Source organism: Panthera onca, chromosome A1 (genome assembly GCF_046562875.1).
Source record: "Panthera onca isolate mPanOnc1 chromosome A1, mPanOnc1 haplotype 2, whole genome shotgun sequence".
NCBI lineage: Eukaryota > Metazoa > Chordata > Mammalia > Carnivora > Felidae > Panthera > Panthera onca.
In genome coordinates, this window is record NC_138339.1 from 239,950,504 (window position 1) to 239,967,867 (window position 17,364).

Sequence of the window (17,364 nt, forward strand, 5' to 3'; positions counted from 1 at the left end):
ACCCAGAAAATAGTGACTTAACACTGAGAATAATTTTACATTCTATCTTTCAGGATTTGTAGCTCTCTGCTTTTTTTTTTTTTTTTTTTTTTTTTTTTCTTTTCCTCCTTCCTGCTCAGGGTACTTTTTCAAAAAGATTTTAAATAGAATTCTTTTTTAAAAAATTTTTTTCTAATTTTTATTTATTTTTGAGACAGAGAGAGACAGAGCATGAATGGGGGAGGGGCAGAGAGAGAGGGAGACACAGAATCTGAAGCAGGCTCCAGGCTCTGAGCTGTCAGTACAGAGCCCGACGTGGGGCTCGAACTCACGGACCGTGAGATCACGACCTGAGCTGAAGTTGGACGCTCAACTGACTGAGCCACCCAGGCGCCCCTTAAATAGAATTCTTAATAGCATTAGCACATAATTTAAACGTGCAAAACATCCCTAAATCATTCCATTAGTTAATTACTAATATACAACTTTTGCAGGGAGTAGATTCCAATTATACAAATTAATCCTACAAAGGGCTTGAATAGATGTTTTCCAAGAAGGTGTACGGATGGCCAAGGAGCACATGAGAAGTTGTTCAACATCACTAGTCATTAGGAAAATGCAAATCAAAACCCCAGTGAAATACAACTTCACACTCTAGAATGGTTATTATGAAACAAAACAAAAAAAAAAAACCCCAAAAACAACAAGTGCTATTGATTATGTAGAAAAACTAGAACCCTAGTACATTGTTGATGGGAATATAAAATGGTGCAGCTGCTATGAACAACAGTATGGCAGTTCCAAAAAGCTAAACACAGAACTACCAGAAATTCCACTTCTGGGTATACACCTAAAATAACTGAAATCAGAGTCCTGAACACATGCTTGTGTGTCAATACTCAGCAGCATAACTCATAACAACTAAAAGGTGGAAACAACACAAATGTCTACCAACAAATGAACCCATAAACAAAATGTGGTGTGTGCACACAATGAAATATTACTTAGCCTTTAAAAAGGAAGAAAATTCTGACATAGTCTACAATGTGCATAGATCTTGAAAACATTATACCAAGTGAAATAAGCCAGGCACAAAAGGACAAATACTATAGGATTCCGCTTACATGAAGTATCTAAAGAGTCAAATTCACAGAAAGAAAGTAGAATGGTAGTTGGCAGGGGCTGGGGTGTAGGTACAATGGGAGCAGCTCTTTAATGAGTTGAGTTTCTGTTTCGGATGATGAAAAATTCTGGAGATGGATGGAGGTGATGGCTGCACAACATTACGAATGTGCCTTAATGCCACTGAATGCCACTAAAAATGGTTAAATGGTAAATTTTATGTATATTTTGCCACAATGACAGATAATGCTAACAAAACATGGATACTACTTTACCTTTAAAAATCCCCCATGATACTTTATAAAGAAGAAATCAAACTACAAGCTAAGAGAATGACCCAATTAAGGAGAATGTTTCTGCTAGATGTTAGACAATAACTGAGGGGTGCAATACCTTCAGGCCTGTGGCCTTTTTGTAGGGCCCCTTTCTATTAACGAAAACACAGAAGTTACTGTCAATGGATTTGTAAGAAGATATTATTTCCACATATAAGCATAAAACTAGAAATAAGATGTTTGAGAAACGTACCTGTTTTTTCCAACTGTGTTTGGATTTTGAGTTAAAATACTCAAATACTCCAGCACCGTACTGGGACAAAGTCCTTAAGATATGACGATTTGCTGTAGAACTGATCGCATTTCACATGTTATAATCTTCAAGAAATTTTAGAAATATTTTTGAAGTACATGTAGTTAACAGTGTTGATATAGTTCAGAACTCAATAGAGGAAACATTATACGCAGAAGAATTGCTTTTCTGTAGTTGAGGCTAGAGAGATAAAACTCAGGACAGACAGTATGAAACATCTGAAGCTTTGGGTAATTTAGGCTCCCATATATCAGAAAACTTATTTCTCTTTCACAATAGAAAAAAAAAAAAGCAGAAATTCTTGACTCCTGATTTACCAAAAGAGAGAATAGATGATTCTGAAAAACCTCTGAAAAGTTATCAGAATACTGGTAAAAATATCAACCTGCTTTCAATGAATGTCAGTTACCCAAATTTGATCCCAAAGGCCAAGAACTGGCAAAGAGTTAATAAAGTCTACATCTTCAAATATAATGCACATCTGGGGGCACATGGGTGGCTCAGCTTATAAAACGTCCCACTCTTGATTTTGGCTCAGGTCATGATCTCATGGTTTGTGAGATCAAGCCTCGCATTGGGCTCTGCGCTGACTGTGCAGGGCCTGCTTGGGATTCCCTCTCTCCCTCTCTTTCTGATCCTCCCCTGCTCTCTCTCTCTGTCTCTCAAAACAAACAAACAAACAAACAAACATTAAAAAATTATGATGCACAACTAGATAGCAAAAAGGATAGGGAAGTGTCTTTCTAGCAAAAATAAGCTTTGCTATTTGAATAACAATGTCGTATTAAATTTCTCTTGATAATAATTCTGTAACTATTAAGAAAGCTTTTCTTAGAGACGTTCCTCCTAAAATAATAAAGAAACAATTATTTTTCAGGAAAAGAGCTTAAGAAAGTTATTTATTTCTGAAATATGTCTTAACCTATTTATTAAAGATTGGATTTGTCTTCAGTCTTCAAAATTAATTGGTGGTGACTACAACACCAGTTAGAGAATCCCCCTAAGCTGGAGTTTATTTCTCTTTTACCAATTTCATCAGCTAGTGAGGCTGCTTGGAATCCGTTTTTGCTCCTGCTGTGCAGACCTCAGGGGACAGCTTGTTACAATAGGCAATAGTTCAGTCTCTACTCCTGGAGAACTCACATCTTGCTAGAGTTTGTGAACACAAATGAGTATGAGAAACCTGTAGAAAGATCCTAAAAACCTGACAGAAAATCAGTAAAACTTCCAGCTCCCTCAGGCTGGGTTGTGTGAGAGCACAAAGTCACCTCCCAAAGGAGGTTTGTGCCCACCCACCCCCATCACGGCGTCCTCCCCTATTTCCTTCGTGGCACTTAGGAAAACCCATCTCCCTTTGAGCTTACTGGGTTGTTTGCTGTCTGGCTCCCCATACCCGGCACTGTGGTCCTGCACCAAGGCGCACCTGTCTCATGACAGGCCCTCAGCAAAGAAGGAATCAACGGGGCCCGGTGTCTTCTGCACTGATGTCTGAGCCACGACCCTGGCACTGCCTCTGCCACACGGTCAGGGGAGCAGGGAGGAGGCAGGTCCCTGCAGCGTGTTGCGGCCAGCCCCCTGTGTGTACAGGCACAAGTTACTCAGGTGAAGTCCAGTTAGGAGCACTTGCTGGGGAAGTCCACGGGGGGCTGGATAATTTCCTGGTTGGTCTGTGGTGCCCAGCTCTCACATTAGGGAACAGGACTGGAGCTGTGACTGAGGCAGGGCAGACAGAGGAGAAGAGCCCTCTGGGCAGGCAGGTCTGGCTTGGGTACAGGGCCCTCAAAGGGTGTCTAGGGCTCCAGCTCCTGAAAGTCATGGCCGAGGCCTGAGGAGGACCCCGGTCCAGGACAGCACAGTGGCCCCAGAGAACAGCAACACCCACCTCCACCCCTACCCCTGTGTTGAGGGGCTCTCCCACTCCATGCACTCAGAATAGGGAGGCCTGGTGATCATTTGCCAGGAGGGTGACTATGTGGGGGAGAGTCCCAGGAGACGAGGGTGCAGGCATGCTCTGTGCAAACACCAGTCTGGCCCTTGGTGTTTTCCTTATGTTTACACCATACACCTCGGTTTCGTCCAAAACAGCTAACTATGATTGGGGTGGGGGTTCGTTCCAACAATGAAGAGGGTCTAGCCTCCAGAGAGAGAGATCTTAAATCCATTATAGGGTTTGAAAATGCAAATGTGGCAGCCACCACAAAGGTGTGAAGGAGCAAGAGCCTGGGTGGGACCCTCAGCCCTGGTCACAAACCGCCGGGGGTGGGGGTGCGCCCGGCACTTCAGGCTTCCCAGAATAGGCTGGAAATCTGGATTTTTATGTAACATAATAATATCTAACGTTGACTTGGTGTTTGCCGTGTGCCATCTCTGTTCTTAAGACTATTCTTAAGTACTTTTTAATTTTTTTAATGTTTATTTATTTATTTTTGAGAGAGAGACAGAGACAGAGAGAGAGAGAGATTGTAAGCTTGGCAGGGAAAGAGAGAGAGAGAGAGAGAGAGAGAGAGAGAGGGAGAGAGAAAGAGAGAGAGAATCCCAAGTAGGCTCCATACTGTCAGTGTAGAGCCCTACACGGGGCTGGAACTCACAAACAGTGAGATCATGACCTGAACCAAAATCAAGAGTCAGATGCTTAACTGACTGAGCCACCCAGGTGCCCCGTAAGTACTTTTTATATATGAGCTCATTGAATCCTCAGAGTAAACCTATTAAATCTATGACTTTTTCACTATCATCTTCATTTTATACACAAGAGATTTAACAACATGCCCAAGGTCAGAGCTAACAAATGGCCAATTCAGGTATTGAGACCCAGGCAGTCTCAGAGCCCAGAGCTCTACAACTATATGCTAAACAGTTTCTATACACCGTTATCAACTTCAAAACTTCTAGAAACCCTGTGTAGGCCAACAAAAAAAAACCCTGCCCACAGGCTGCCTTCTTCACCCACAGTGCTCCCTGTGTCACTAGACCTTCCACACTTACCCAATACCACAGGAGAACAGCCTGGTGTGTCGGACATTTCTTTTCACAAGCTGCAATGTCAGACTCTCATTCTGGAGGTGCCCATCAGATATAAGGAGAATGTTCCGTAACCCTTGAGAAGGGTACAGTAAATTTAAATACCGGAGTGTTTTCCAGAAGTCTGTATTTCCCATGGTAGGTGTAGCAGACTAGAGGAAATGAAGTGAAAGGTTATTTACTACTTTTGGGGTCTATTCACCATTAACTGTCATCATTTACTGAAGCACGTCTCAGTGAGGGTTTAGAGACATCGTCACTGAAAAGATGTATTTTTTTCTCAATTATGCATTTGTGCAACAACTTCACTTACATCCTCTTAGTTTATTTTATGTCACACAGTCACTATAATATTATCAGTGGACACTTATTTGACTTTTTTTATGCCTCCCCAGGGTTTGCTGGCACGGACTGAGGAAGCAATTAGTCATTCTCAGCTTGCTCTGTCTTCAGAAATAGAAAAAAAGGAACAGAAGAAAACATTCCAATGCTGTTGCATTTAGGTGGTAGGAATGTGGGTGATTTTTTTCTTTCTACCCTTTTTAATTTCCAGTTTTTCTTTAATGAGTTCATATGGCTTTTATTAATAAAATAAAAGAGCCCACCAACATACAAAAACTGAAGGACTGGGGGTGTTCCAATAGCGCTCGTGGGGGGAATAAGTCTGGACAGTACTGTTAAACCTTGATAGGAAAAGACCCAAGAGATGAAGGAAGGTCCTTTTACTCACCATAATGAACTCTGTTGGCACATTGTTGCTTGTGATGTACTTAGGATATGAAAATAATTCCTTGTAACCTGTGTGATAAGATTGGCGTGAGGTGTAGCTGCGAAATATTCACTTTACTGACCACTAACAATGTTTGATGGTTTTAACATGCCAAAAATTCACCACACTATTCCTTTAAATAATAAACTCTAGTGCACTGAAATTATGCACTTTACAATGCAAAGTGTCCTGAATAAAATTACATGTAGACTTCTGTTCTGTAGCAGATTGCTCATGCAAAGTAAGATGTGGGGTGTCACAACAGCACAGGCAGCCTGGCCACGGCAGGGACACGTTCTCCTTCCAGGGCCTTGGTTTTCCCAGGCTTATCTGACCTCTGCCCAGCAGCAGCAGACCCTAGCTCCTTCATAAAAGGGCAGGTCTTCTGCTCAATGGGATGGAACGTAAGAATCATCAGGACCGGACTGCCCCCTCACTCTACTCTGGTTCTTTCTCTCATTCCTGAAATACCTTCTTCTGGTGGCTGACATGTCCCTGGACCCCCACCTGGAGGATGGTATTGCTTTTCCTCTAAAAGGGCTGAGCTGATGCTTGCTGAACCCTTATAGATTTTCTACATTGTGCTGATTTCACATGTTCTGTCCATATGCTTGGGACCCTCATACATCTCAACCAAGGGTCTTGCATTTGGTTCAGCTGCTAGGAACACTAGTAGTATTTATAAAGCACTTGATATGTGATAGGCACCGTTTTAAATCCTTTACAGGAAGTAGCTCAATCCTTACACCAACACTGTGAGGTAGGAACTATCACCCTTATATTACAGACGAGGAAACTGAGGTATAAAAAGTTCAAGTAATTGCCCAAGGTGACAGCCAGGGCTAGTAAGTGATAAGAGTTGGAATGTGAAGCCAGGGATCTGGCTCCGGTGTTCTGGTTCTTGAACTCCATGCTATGCTACCTCTTACTCCATAGGTGAGGTCAGGGTACTAACAGCCATCAGCTCTACTCATGAGCATGTTCATATTAAGGAGGAAGCACGCTTTGGACTGGGGCCAAAGAGCACTCACCTGTGCCAAACTTGACAATGTTTATCTTTTGCTTCTTTCCCACCAAGGACAGTGCATATAAGGCAATTTGCTTGGCTTCCAAGAATGTCGCACCCTCCATGGAAGCGGAGCAATCAAGACAAATAATCACTTCATTGTTCTCAGCTAGGTCAGGGAGTGTGATATCGAGGTCTGGTTGAAAAACAAGCATGCAGGCCTAAAAAAAGAAAAAAGGTGCTGGACTGGTGTTTATCTTAAACTGGTCTGGCTTGTTTACATTGGTATAGGCATGCCTTGGAGATACTGTGGGTTCGGTTCCGGAATACCACCATAAAGCAAGTATCACAATAAAGTGAGGTAAATAAAGGTTTTGGTTCCCAGCGCATATAAAGTTATGTTTACACTACAGTGTAGTCTATTAAATGTGCGATTGCCCCGTGTTGGGCTCTGTACTGACAGCAGGGAGCCTGCTTGGGATTTTCTCTCTCTCTCTCTGTCCCACTCACAATCTCTTTCTCTCTCAATCTCTCTCTCAGAAATAAATAAACATTAAAAAAAAATAGTTATTTTTTTGCTGCTGGAGGGTCCTGCCTCGATGTCAATGGCTGCTGACTGACCAGGATGGTGGCAGCTGAAGGCTGGAGTGGCTGTGGCAATTTCTTAAAATAAGATAAACAATGAAGTTTCCACATCTATTGACTTTCCCTTCCATGAGTGATTTCTCTGTAGCATGTGATGCTCCAGATGTGTAGCTGTGTAGATGTAATGTGTAGCCTGATGGCAGGGCTCGATACCATGACCCCGGGGTCATGACCTGAGTCAAAATCAAGAGTCAGACATGCTCAACTGACTGAGCCACCCAGGTGCCCTGATTCTGAGTTAATTTTTGAGTGGTGTAAGATAGTGGCCTAATTTCATTCATTTGCATGTAGATATCCAGTTTTCCCAGCACCAATTATTGAAAGGGCCATCCTTTCCCCGTTGAATATTCTTAGCTCCTTTGTCAAATATTAGTTGACAAACATGCATGGGTTTATTTCTGGGCTCTTAATTCTGTTCCATAGGTCTATGTGTCTGTTTTTACAACAGCATCACACTGTTTTGATTGCTACAGCCTTGCAGTATAGTTGGAAATCAGGAAGTGTGAGGCCTCTAGCTTTATTATTCTTCCTCAAGATTGCCTGGGCTATTCAGGGTATTTTGTGGTTCCATCATGAAATATCTTACCATTTGTTTGTGCCTTCTTCAATTTCTTTCATCAGTGTCTTAATGTTTTCAATGTACATGTCTTTTACTTCCTTTGGTTAAATTTATTCCTAAGTATTTCCCCCAGGTGTCCCATGGTCTATAGTTTTCTTATAGTATCCTACAACTTTCCTGAATTTATTTATTAGTTCTAACAGTGCTTTAGTGGAATTTTTAGGGTTTTTTATACATGAGATCAAGTTATCTGCAAACACAGACAATTTTACTTTTTCCTTTCCTATTTGTATGCTTTTCATTTCTTTTTCTTGCCTAATTGTTCTAGCTAGGATTTCCAGTACTACATTGGATAGGAATGGCTAGAGTAGGCACTCTTATTTATGATTTTAGAGAAAAAGCTCTCAGTTTTTCATCGAGTTAGCTGTGTTTGTAATACATGGTCTTTATTATGTTGAGGTAACCTTCTATACTCAGTTTGTTCCGAGCTTTCATCATGAAAGGGTGTTGAATTTTTTCAAACCCTTTTTCTGCATCTATTGACAGGATCATATAATTTATTTTATTTTTATTTATTTTTAGTTTTTAAATGTTTATTTTGAGAGAGGGAGAGCAAGCAAGCAGGGGAGGGGCAGAGAGAGAGAGAGAGAGAGAGAGAGAGAGAGAGAGAATCCTAAGTAGGCTCTGTGCTGGCAGCATGGAGCCCAACACAGGGCTCAGTCCCATGAACTGTGAGATCATGACCTGAGCCAAAAGCAAGAGTTGGACGCTTAACCCATTGAGCCACCCAGGCACCCCAATTTTTAAATTACTTTTTAAAAAGGACAATTTTTTTTGAGGTGGGAAGGGGCAGAGGGAGAGGGAGAAAGATAATTCCATGAAGGCCTCAGGCCCAGTGCAGAGCCTGACACAGGGCTCAATCTCATGACCATGAGATCATGACTTGAGCTGAAATCAAGAGATTTCGGACACTTAACTGATTGAGCCATTCAGGCACCTCATTTTTAAATTTTTTATTGATGTGTACTTGACACACAATGTTACATTAGTTTCCAGTGTACAAATAGTAATTTGACAAGTTCATACGTTATGCTATGCTTATCACAAGTATAGCTACCATCTATTATAATGGCATTGACTATATTCTCTATGCTGTTCCTTTTATTCCCATGATTTATTCATTCCACAAGTGGAAGCTTGTATTTTTCTAGCATTTTTTCATTTCAAGAACTCTTTTTACCATTTTTCATAAGTCAGGTCCAGTGGTGATGAATTCCCTTAGCTTTTGTTTGGGAATGTATCTCTCCTTAATTTCTGAAGGACAGTTTTGCTGGGTTTATGCTATATTGTGATTTATAAGACATATATATTTGGTCAACTCATATATATTTTGTCTTTGTCCACTGTTCCTCACGCACATCTCCCAAAACCCTTGGGATTTCCGGGGTGCCTGGGTGGCTCAGTCCATTAAATATTGACTTCGACTTCAGCTCAGGTCATGATCTCATGGTTTGTGAGTTTGAGCTCAATGTTGGGCTCTGTGCTGACAGCTCAGAGCCTGGAGCCTGCTTTGGATTCTGTGTCTCCCTCTGTCTCTGCCTCTCCCTGCTCGCGCTCTGTTTCTCTGTCTCTCAAAAATAAATAAACATTAAAAAAAATTTTTTTAATCCAAAACCCTTGGAATTTCCTAAGTGATGAGAGTGATAAAGGTGTCTTTTGTTATGTTAATGAGGTGAGTTTTGGATCCCCACCTAAGGAGGGGGGCTGGTTGCTAGGAGAATCAACTATATGATCAGAGGGTTAGAACCTTCAGTCCTGTCCATAGACTCCTGGAAGGGCAGTCAGACTGGAGACTGAATCAATCTCCAATGGCCAATAATTCTTGCCAATCATGCCTATGTGATGAAGCCACCATAAAAACCCAAAAGATGGGCTTCGGAGAGCTTTCACATTGGTGAACACATGGAGATGTGGAAGAGTGGCGTGCTTGGAGGGAATGGAGGGTCTGTACCCTTTCCCCAGACCTTGCCGATGCATATCTGTCATCTGGTTGTGCCTGAGTTACATGCCTTTGTAATCAACTGGTGGCCTAGGGAGTAAAATTCCTCTCTGAGTTCTGTGAGTTGTTCTAGCAAGCTAATAAAAACTGAGGAAAGGATTGTGGGAATCTCTGATTTATAGCTAGTTGGTCAAAGTACAGGTAACAACCTGGACTTACATAGTATAGTGGTATGTGGGAAAGCCCCCTACCTGCCTTTGGAACTGGGTCCAGGAACCCAAAAGAGCAGTATTCTTGGTTGGCAGTTTTTCCTCTCAACACTTTGAATATATCATCACACTCCCTCCTGACCTCATGGTTTCTGCAGAAAAACCTGCTGATAGCCCTATGGGAGTTCCATTGTATGTGATGAGCCATTTTTCTCTTGCTGCTTTCAAAAGTCTCTCCCTGTCCTTGATTTTTAATGTTTTAATTATAATGTGTTTTAGAGTAATCTTCATTCAATGGATCTTGTTTGGGTCCTCTGAGCTGCCTGAACCTGGTTACTCATCTCTCCCTCAAGATTTAGGAAGATTTTAGCTATTATTTCCTTGAATAATATTTCCACCCCTTTCTCTCCTTTTCTGGGATGCCTATGATGCAAACATTCTTTTGCTTGATAGTGTTCCATAATTCATGTAGGCTTTTTCACTCATTTTCATTCCTTTTCTTTTTATTCCTTTAATTTCAAATGATCCGTCTTCAAGTTAGTTGATTCTTTCTTCTGCATGATTAAGGGAGTTAGTGAAGATCTGTCTTGAATTTTTCAGTCTGTCATTATATTCTTTTTTTTTTTTTTTTTTTTGGTAAGCAGCAGTCACTGTGATTTATTTTTTTTTTCTACTGAATATTTCTTTCTTTCTTTCCCTTTCTTTCTTTCTTTCTTTCTTTCTTTCTTTCTTTCTTTCTTTCTTTCTTTCTTTCTTTCTCAATATATGAAGTTTATTGTCAAATTGGTTTCCATACAACACCCAGTGCTCATCCCAAAAGGTGCCCTCCTCAATACCCATCACCAACCCTCCCCTCCCTCCCACACCCCATCAACCCTCAGTTTGTTCTCAGTTTTTAAGAGTCTCTTATGCTTTGGCTCTCTTCCACTCTAACCTCTTTTTTTTTTTTTTTCCTTCCCCTCCCCCCTGGGTTTCTGTTAAGTTTCTCAGGATCCACATAAGAGTGAAACCATATGGTATCTGTCTTACTCTGTATGGCTTATTTCACTTAGCATAACACTCTCCAGTTCCATCCATGTTGCTACAAAGGGCCATATTTCATTCTTTCGCATTGCCACGTAGTACTCCATTGTGTATATAAGCCACAATTTTTCTATCCATTCATCAGTTGATGGACATTTAGGCTCCTTCCATAATTTGGCTATTGTTGAGAGTGCTGCTATAAACATTAGGGTACAAGTGCCCCTATGCATCAGTACTCCTGTATCCCTTGGGTAAATTCCTAGCAGTGCTATTGCTGGGTCATAGGGTAGGTCTATTTTTAATTTTCTGAGGAACCTCCACACTGTTTTCCAGAGCGGCTGCACCAATTTGCATTCCCACCAACAGTGCAAGAGGGTTCCCGTTTCTCCACATCCTCTCCAGCATCTATAGTCTCCTGATTTGTTCATTTTGGCCACTCTGACTGGCGTGAGGTGATATCTGAGTGTGGTTTTGATTTGTATTTCCCTGATGAGGAGCGACGTTGAACATCTTTTCATGTGCCTGTTGGCCATCCGGATGTCTTCTTTAGAGAAGTGTCTATTCATGTTTTCTGCCCATTTCTTCACTGGATTATTTGTTTTTCGGGTGTGGAGTTTGGTGAGCTCTTCATAGATTTTGGATACTAGCCCTTTGTCCGATATGTCATTTGCAAATATCTTTTCCCATTCCATTGGTTGCCTTTTAGTTTTGTTGGTTGTTTCCTTTGCTGTGCAGAAGCTTTTTATCTTCATAAGGTCCCAGTAGTTCATTTTTGCTTTTAATTCCCTTGCCTTTGGGGATGTGTCAAGTAAGAAATAGCTACGGCTGAGGTCAGAGAGGTCTTTTCCTGCTTTCTCCTCTAAGGTTTTTATGGTTTCCTGTCTCACATTCAGGTCCTTTAACCATTTTGAGTTTATTTTTGTGAATGGTGTAAGAAAGTGGTCTAGTTTCAATCTTCTGCATGTTGCTGTCCAGTTCTCCCAGCACCATTTGTTAAACAGACTGTCTTTTTTTCCATTGGATGTTCTTTCCTGCTTTGTCAAAGATGAGTTGGCCGTACGTTTGTGGGTCTAGTTCTAGGGTTTCTATTCTATTCCAGTGGTCTATGTGTCTGTTTTTGTGCCAATACCATGCTGTCTTGATGATGACAGCTTTGTAGTAGAGGCTAAAGTCTGGGATTGTGATGCCTCCTGCTTTGGTCTTCTTCTTCAAAATTACTTTGGCTATTCGGGGCCTTTTGTGGTTCCATATGAATTTTAGGATTGCTTGTTCTAGTTTCAAGAAGAATGCTGGTGCAATTTTGATTGGGATTGCATTGAATGTGTAGATAGCTTTGGGTAGTATTGACATTTTGACAATATTTATTCTTCCAATCCATGAGCATGGAATGTTTTTCCATTTCTTTATATCTTCTTCAATTTCCTTCATAAGCTTTCTATAGTTTTCAGCATACAGATCTTTTGCATCTTTGGTTAGATTTATTCCTAGGTATTTTATGCTTCTTGGTGCAATTGTGAATGGGATCAGTTTCTTTATTTGTCTTTCTGTTGCTTCATTATTAGTGTATGAGAATGCAACTGATTTCTGTACATTGATTTTGTATCCTACAACTTTGTTAAATTCATGTATCAGTTCTAGCAGACTTCTGGTGGAGTCTATCAGATTTTCCATGTATAATATCATGTCATCTGCAAAAAGTGAAAGCTTAACTTCATCTTTGCTAATTTTGATGCCTTTGATTTCCTTTTGTTGTCTGATTGCTGATGCTAGAACTTCCAACACTATGTTAAACAACAGCGGTGAGAGTGGACATCCCTGTCGTGTTCCTGATCTCAGGGAAAAAACTCTCAGTTTTTCCCCATTGAGGATGATGTTAGCTGTGGGCTTTTCATAAATGATCTTTATGTATGTTCCTTCTATCCCGACTTTCTCGAGGGTTTTTATTAAGAAACGTTGCTGAATTTTGTCAAAGGCCTTTTCTGCATTGATTGACAGGATCATATGGTTCTTATCTTTTCTTTTATTAATGGGATGTATCACATTGATTGATTTGTGAATGTTGAACCAGCCCTGCATCCAAGGAAGGAATCCCACTTGATTATGGTGAATAATTCTTTTCATATGCTGTTGAATTCGATTTGCTAGTATCTTATTGAGAATTTTTGCATCCATATTCACCAGGGACATTGGCCTGTAGTTCTCTTTTTTTACTGGGTCTCTGTCTGGTTTAGGAATCAAAGTAATACTGGCTTCATAGAATGAATCTGGACGTTTTCCCTCCCTTTCTATTTTTTGGAATAGCTTGAGAAGGATAGGTATTATCTCTGCTTTAAACCTCTGGTAGAACTCCCCTGGGAAACCATCTGGTCCCGGGCTCTTATTTGTTGGGAGATTTTTGATGACTGATTCAATTTCTTCGCTGGTTATGGGTCTGTTCAAGCTTTCTATTTCCTCCTGATTGAGTTTTGGAATTGTGTGGGTGTTTAGAAATTTGTCCATTTCTTTCAGGTTGTCCAGTTTGTTGGCATATAATTTTTCATAGTATTCTCTGATAATTGCTTGTATCTCTGAGGTATTGGTTGTAATAATTCCATTTTCATTCATGATTTTATCTATTTGGGTCATCTCCCTTTTCTTTTTGAGAAGCCTGGCTAGAGGTTTATCAATTTTGTTTATTGTTTCAAAAAACCAACTCTTGGTTTCGTTGATCTGCTCTACAGTTTTTTTAGATTCTATATTGTTTATTTCTGCTCTGATCTTTATTATTTCTCTTATTCTGCTGGATTTAGGCTGTCTTTGCTGTTCTGCTTCTATTTCCTTTAGGTGTGCTGTTAGATTTTGTATTTGGGATTTTTCTTGTTTCTTGAGATAGGCCTGGATTGCAATGTATTTTCCTCTCAGGACTGCCTTTGCTGCATCCCAAAGCGTTTGGATTGTTGTATTTTCATTTTCATTTGTTTCCATATATTTTTTAATTTCTTCTCTAATTGCCTGGTTGACCCATTCATTCTTTAGTAGGGTGTTATTTATCCTCCATGCTTTTGGAGGTTTTCCAGGCTTTTTCCTATGATTGATTTCAAACTTCATAGCATTGTGGTCTGAAAGTATGCATGGTATGATTTCAATTCTTGTATACTTATGAAGGGCTGTTTTGTGACCCAGTATGTGATCTATCTTGGAGAATGTTCCATGTGCACTCGAGAAGAAAGTATATTCTGTTGCTTTGGGATGCAGAGTTCTAAATATATCTTTCAAGTCCATCTGATCCAATGTATCATTTGGGGCCCTTGTTTCTTTATTGATCCTGTGTCTAGATGATCTATCCATTTCTGTGTTAAAGTCCCCTGCAATTACCACATTCTTATCCATAAGGTTGCTTATGTTTGTGAGTAATTGTTTTATATATTTGGGGGCTTCCGTATTCGCCACATAGACATTTATAATTGTTAGCTCTTCCTGATGGATACTCCCTGTAATTATTATATAGTGCCCTTCTTCATCTCTTGTTACAGCCTTTAATTTAAAGTCTAGTTTGTCTGATATAAGTATGGCTACTCCAGCTTTCTTTTGACTTCCAGTGGCATGATAAACAGTTCTCCATCCCCTCACTCTCAATCTGAAGGTGTCCTCAGGTCTAAAATGAGTCTCTTTAGACAGCAAATAGATGGGTCTTGTTTTTTTTATCCATTCTGATACCCTATGTCTTTTGGTTGGCACATTTAGTCCATTTACATTCAGTGTTATTATAGAAAGATATGTGTTTAGAGTCATTGTGATGTCCGTAGGTTTCATGCTTGTAGCGATGTCTCTGGTACTTTGTCTCACAGGACCCCCTTAGGATCTCTTGTAGGGCTGGTTTAGTGGTGACGAATTCCTTCAGTTTTTGTTTGTTTGGGAAGACCTTTATCTCTCCTTCTATTCTAAATGACAGACTTGCTGGATAAAGGATTCTCGGCTGCATATTTTTTTCTGTTCATCACATTGAAGATTTCCTGCCATTCCTTTCTGGCCTTCCAAGTTTCAGTAGAGAGATCGGTCACGAGTCTTATAGGTCTCCCTTTATATGTTAGAGCACGTTTATCTCTAGCTGCTTTCAGAATTTTCTCTTTATCCTTGTATTTTGCCAGTTTCACTATGATATGTTGTGCAGAAGATCGATTCAAGTTATGTCTGAAGGGAGTTCTCTGTGCCTCTTGGATTTCAATGCCTTTTTCCTTCCCCAGATGCGGGAAGTTCTCAGCTATTATTTCTTCAAGTACACCTTCAGCACCTTTCCCTCTCTCTTCCTCCTCTGGAAGACCAATTATGCGTAGATTATTTCTCTTTAGTGCATCACTTAGTTCTCTAATTTTCCCCTCATACTCCTGGATTTTTTTATCTTTTTCTCAGCTTCTTCTTTTTCCATAATTTTATCTTCTAGTTCACCTATTCTCTCCTCTGCCTCTTCAATCCGAGCCGTGGTTGTCTCCATTTTATTTTGCAGCTCATTGATAGCATATTTTAGCTCCTCCTGGCTGTTCCTTAGTCCTTTGATCTCTATAGCAAGAGATTCTCTGCTGTCCTTTATACTGTTTTCAAGCCCAACGATTAATTTTATGACTATTATTCTAAATTCACTTTGTTATATTGTTTAAATCATTTTTGATCAGTTCGTTAGCTGTTGTTATTTCCTGGACGTTTTTCTGAGGGGAATTCTTCCGTTTCATCATTTTGGATAGTCCCTGGAGTGGTGCGGGACTGCGGGGCACTTCCCCTGTACTGTCTTGAATAACTTGCATTGGTGGGCGGGGCCACAGTCAGACCTGATGTCTGCCCCCAGCCCACCGCTGGGGCCACAGTCAGACTGGTGTGTGCCTTCTCTTCCCCTCTCCTAGGGGCGGGATTCACTGTGGGGTGGCGTGGCCTGTCTGGGCTACTTGCACACTGCCAGGCTTCTGGTACTGGGGATCTGGTGTATTAGCTGGATTGGCAAGGTGCACAGGGGTGGGAGGGGCAGGCTCAGCTCGCTTTTCCTTTGGAGATCCACTTCAGGAGGGGCCCTGCGGCACTGGGAGGGAGTCAGACCCACCGGAGGGATGGATCCGCAGAAGCACAGTGTTGGGTGTTTGGGCAGTGCAAGCAAGTTCCCTGGCAGGAACTGGTTCCCTTTGGGATTTTGGCTGGGGGATGGGCGAGGGACATGGCGCTGGCAAGCGCCTTTGTTCCCCGCCAAGCTGAGCTCTGTCGTCCAGGGCTCAACAACTCTCCCTCCCGTTGTCCTCCAGCCCTCCCGTTCTCCGAGCAGAGCGGTTAGCTTATAACCTTCCAGATGTCAAGTCCCGCTTGCTGTTGGAATACACTCCGTCTGGCCCCTTCCCTTTTGCAAGCCAGACTGGGGGGCTCTGCTTGGCCGTCGGGCCGCCCCTCCGCCCCGGCTCCCTCCCGCTAGTCCGTGGAGCCTGCACCGCCTCTCCAGCCTTCCTACCCTCTTCTGTGGGCCTCTCATCTGCGCTTGGCTCCGGAGACTCCGTTCTGCTAGTCTTCTGGTGGTTTTCTGCGTTATTTAGGCAGGTGTAGGTGGAATCTAAGTGATCAGCAGGACGCGCGGTGAGCCCAGCGTCCTCCTATGCCGCCATCTTCCCAGGATCCTCCTGTCATTATATTCTTAAGCTCCAGACTTTCTGTTTGGTTCTTTTTTATGGTTTCTATTTCTATTAAACTTCTCGTTTTGTTCACATGTTGTTTCCCTGATTTCATTTAGTTGTTTGTCTGTGTTCCCTTGTATTGTATGGAGTTTTCTTAAGGTGATTATTTTGAGTTTGTTGTCAGCAAATCATAGATCTACATTTCTTTGGGGTCAATTACAGGAGCTTTGTTAGTTTCCTTTGGTGGTGTCATGTTTGCCTAATTCTTTTTTTTTTCCTAATTTTTTTAATGTTTATTATATATTTTTAAGAGAGAGAGACAGAGCATGAGCAGAGGAAGGCAGAGAGAGAGGGAGACACAGAATCTGAAGCAGGCTTCAGGCTCTGAGCTGTCAGCACAGAGCCCAACACGGGGCTTGAACTCACGAACAATGATCATGACCTGAGCCAAAGTCGGATGCTTAACCAACTGAGCCACCCAGGCGCCCCTGTTTGCCCGATTCTTCATGATCTACATAACCTTGCACTGGTATCTGTGCATAACCTTGCACTAGTTTGGCAGGTAAAGACCTTTTCCTGTTGGCTCCCTGGTTGGTGCATTTACCTCTGGAATCACAATTGTGCAGAATTGGAGTCAATTTTGAGGCTGTTCCTAAGTCTATGGTGTGGTCTGCAGCTGATATTCTTGTTACCAGAGGGTTGAGCACGTCTGGTCCCTGGGTGGGTGGATCTGCCTCGGAACCTGTTCGGTAGAGTCTACCTGGGATGAGAATCCACTTCAGAGTCCACAGGTTCTCAGTCATCAGACCTATTACCAGGT

The 17,364-nt window shown here is 41.6% G+C and overlaps 1 protein-coding gene across 3 annotated transcripts in view; it reads right to left on the reverse strand.

Annotated features, from left to right (window-relative positions):
* The window catches only part of PARP4 (poly(ADP-ribose) polymerase family member 4), a 114,952-nt gene that overhangs the window by 36,587 nt on the left and 61,001 nt on the right, over positions 1-17,364 (reverse strand). For all 3 annotated transcript variants that reach the window (XM_078449598.2, XM_078449539.2, XM_078449559.2), the window contains 4 exons: positions 6,511-6,706; positions 5,441-5,508; positions 4,675-4,862; positions 1,630-1,729 (listed from right to left, as the gene is read on the reverse strand). In XM_078449598.2, the coding sequence (XP_078305724.2) occupies positions 1,630-1,729; positions 4,675-4,862; positions 5,441-5,508; positions 6,511-6,706 (552 nt within the window). The remainder of the gene's footprint in view (positions 1-1,629; positions 1,730-4,674; positions 4,863-5,440; positions 5,509-6,510; positions 6,707-17,364) is intronic.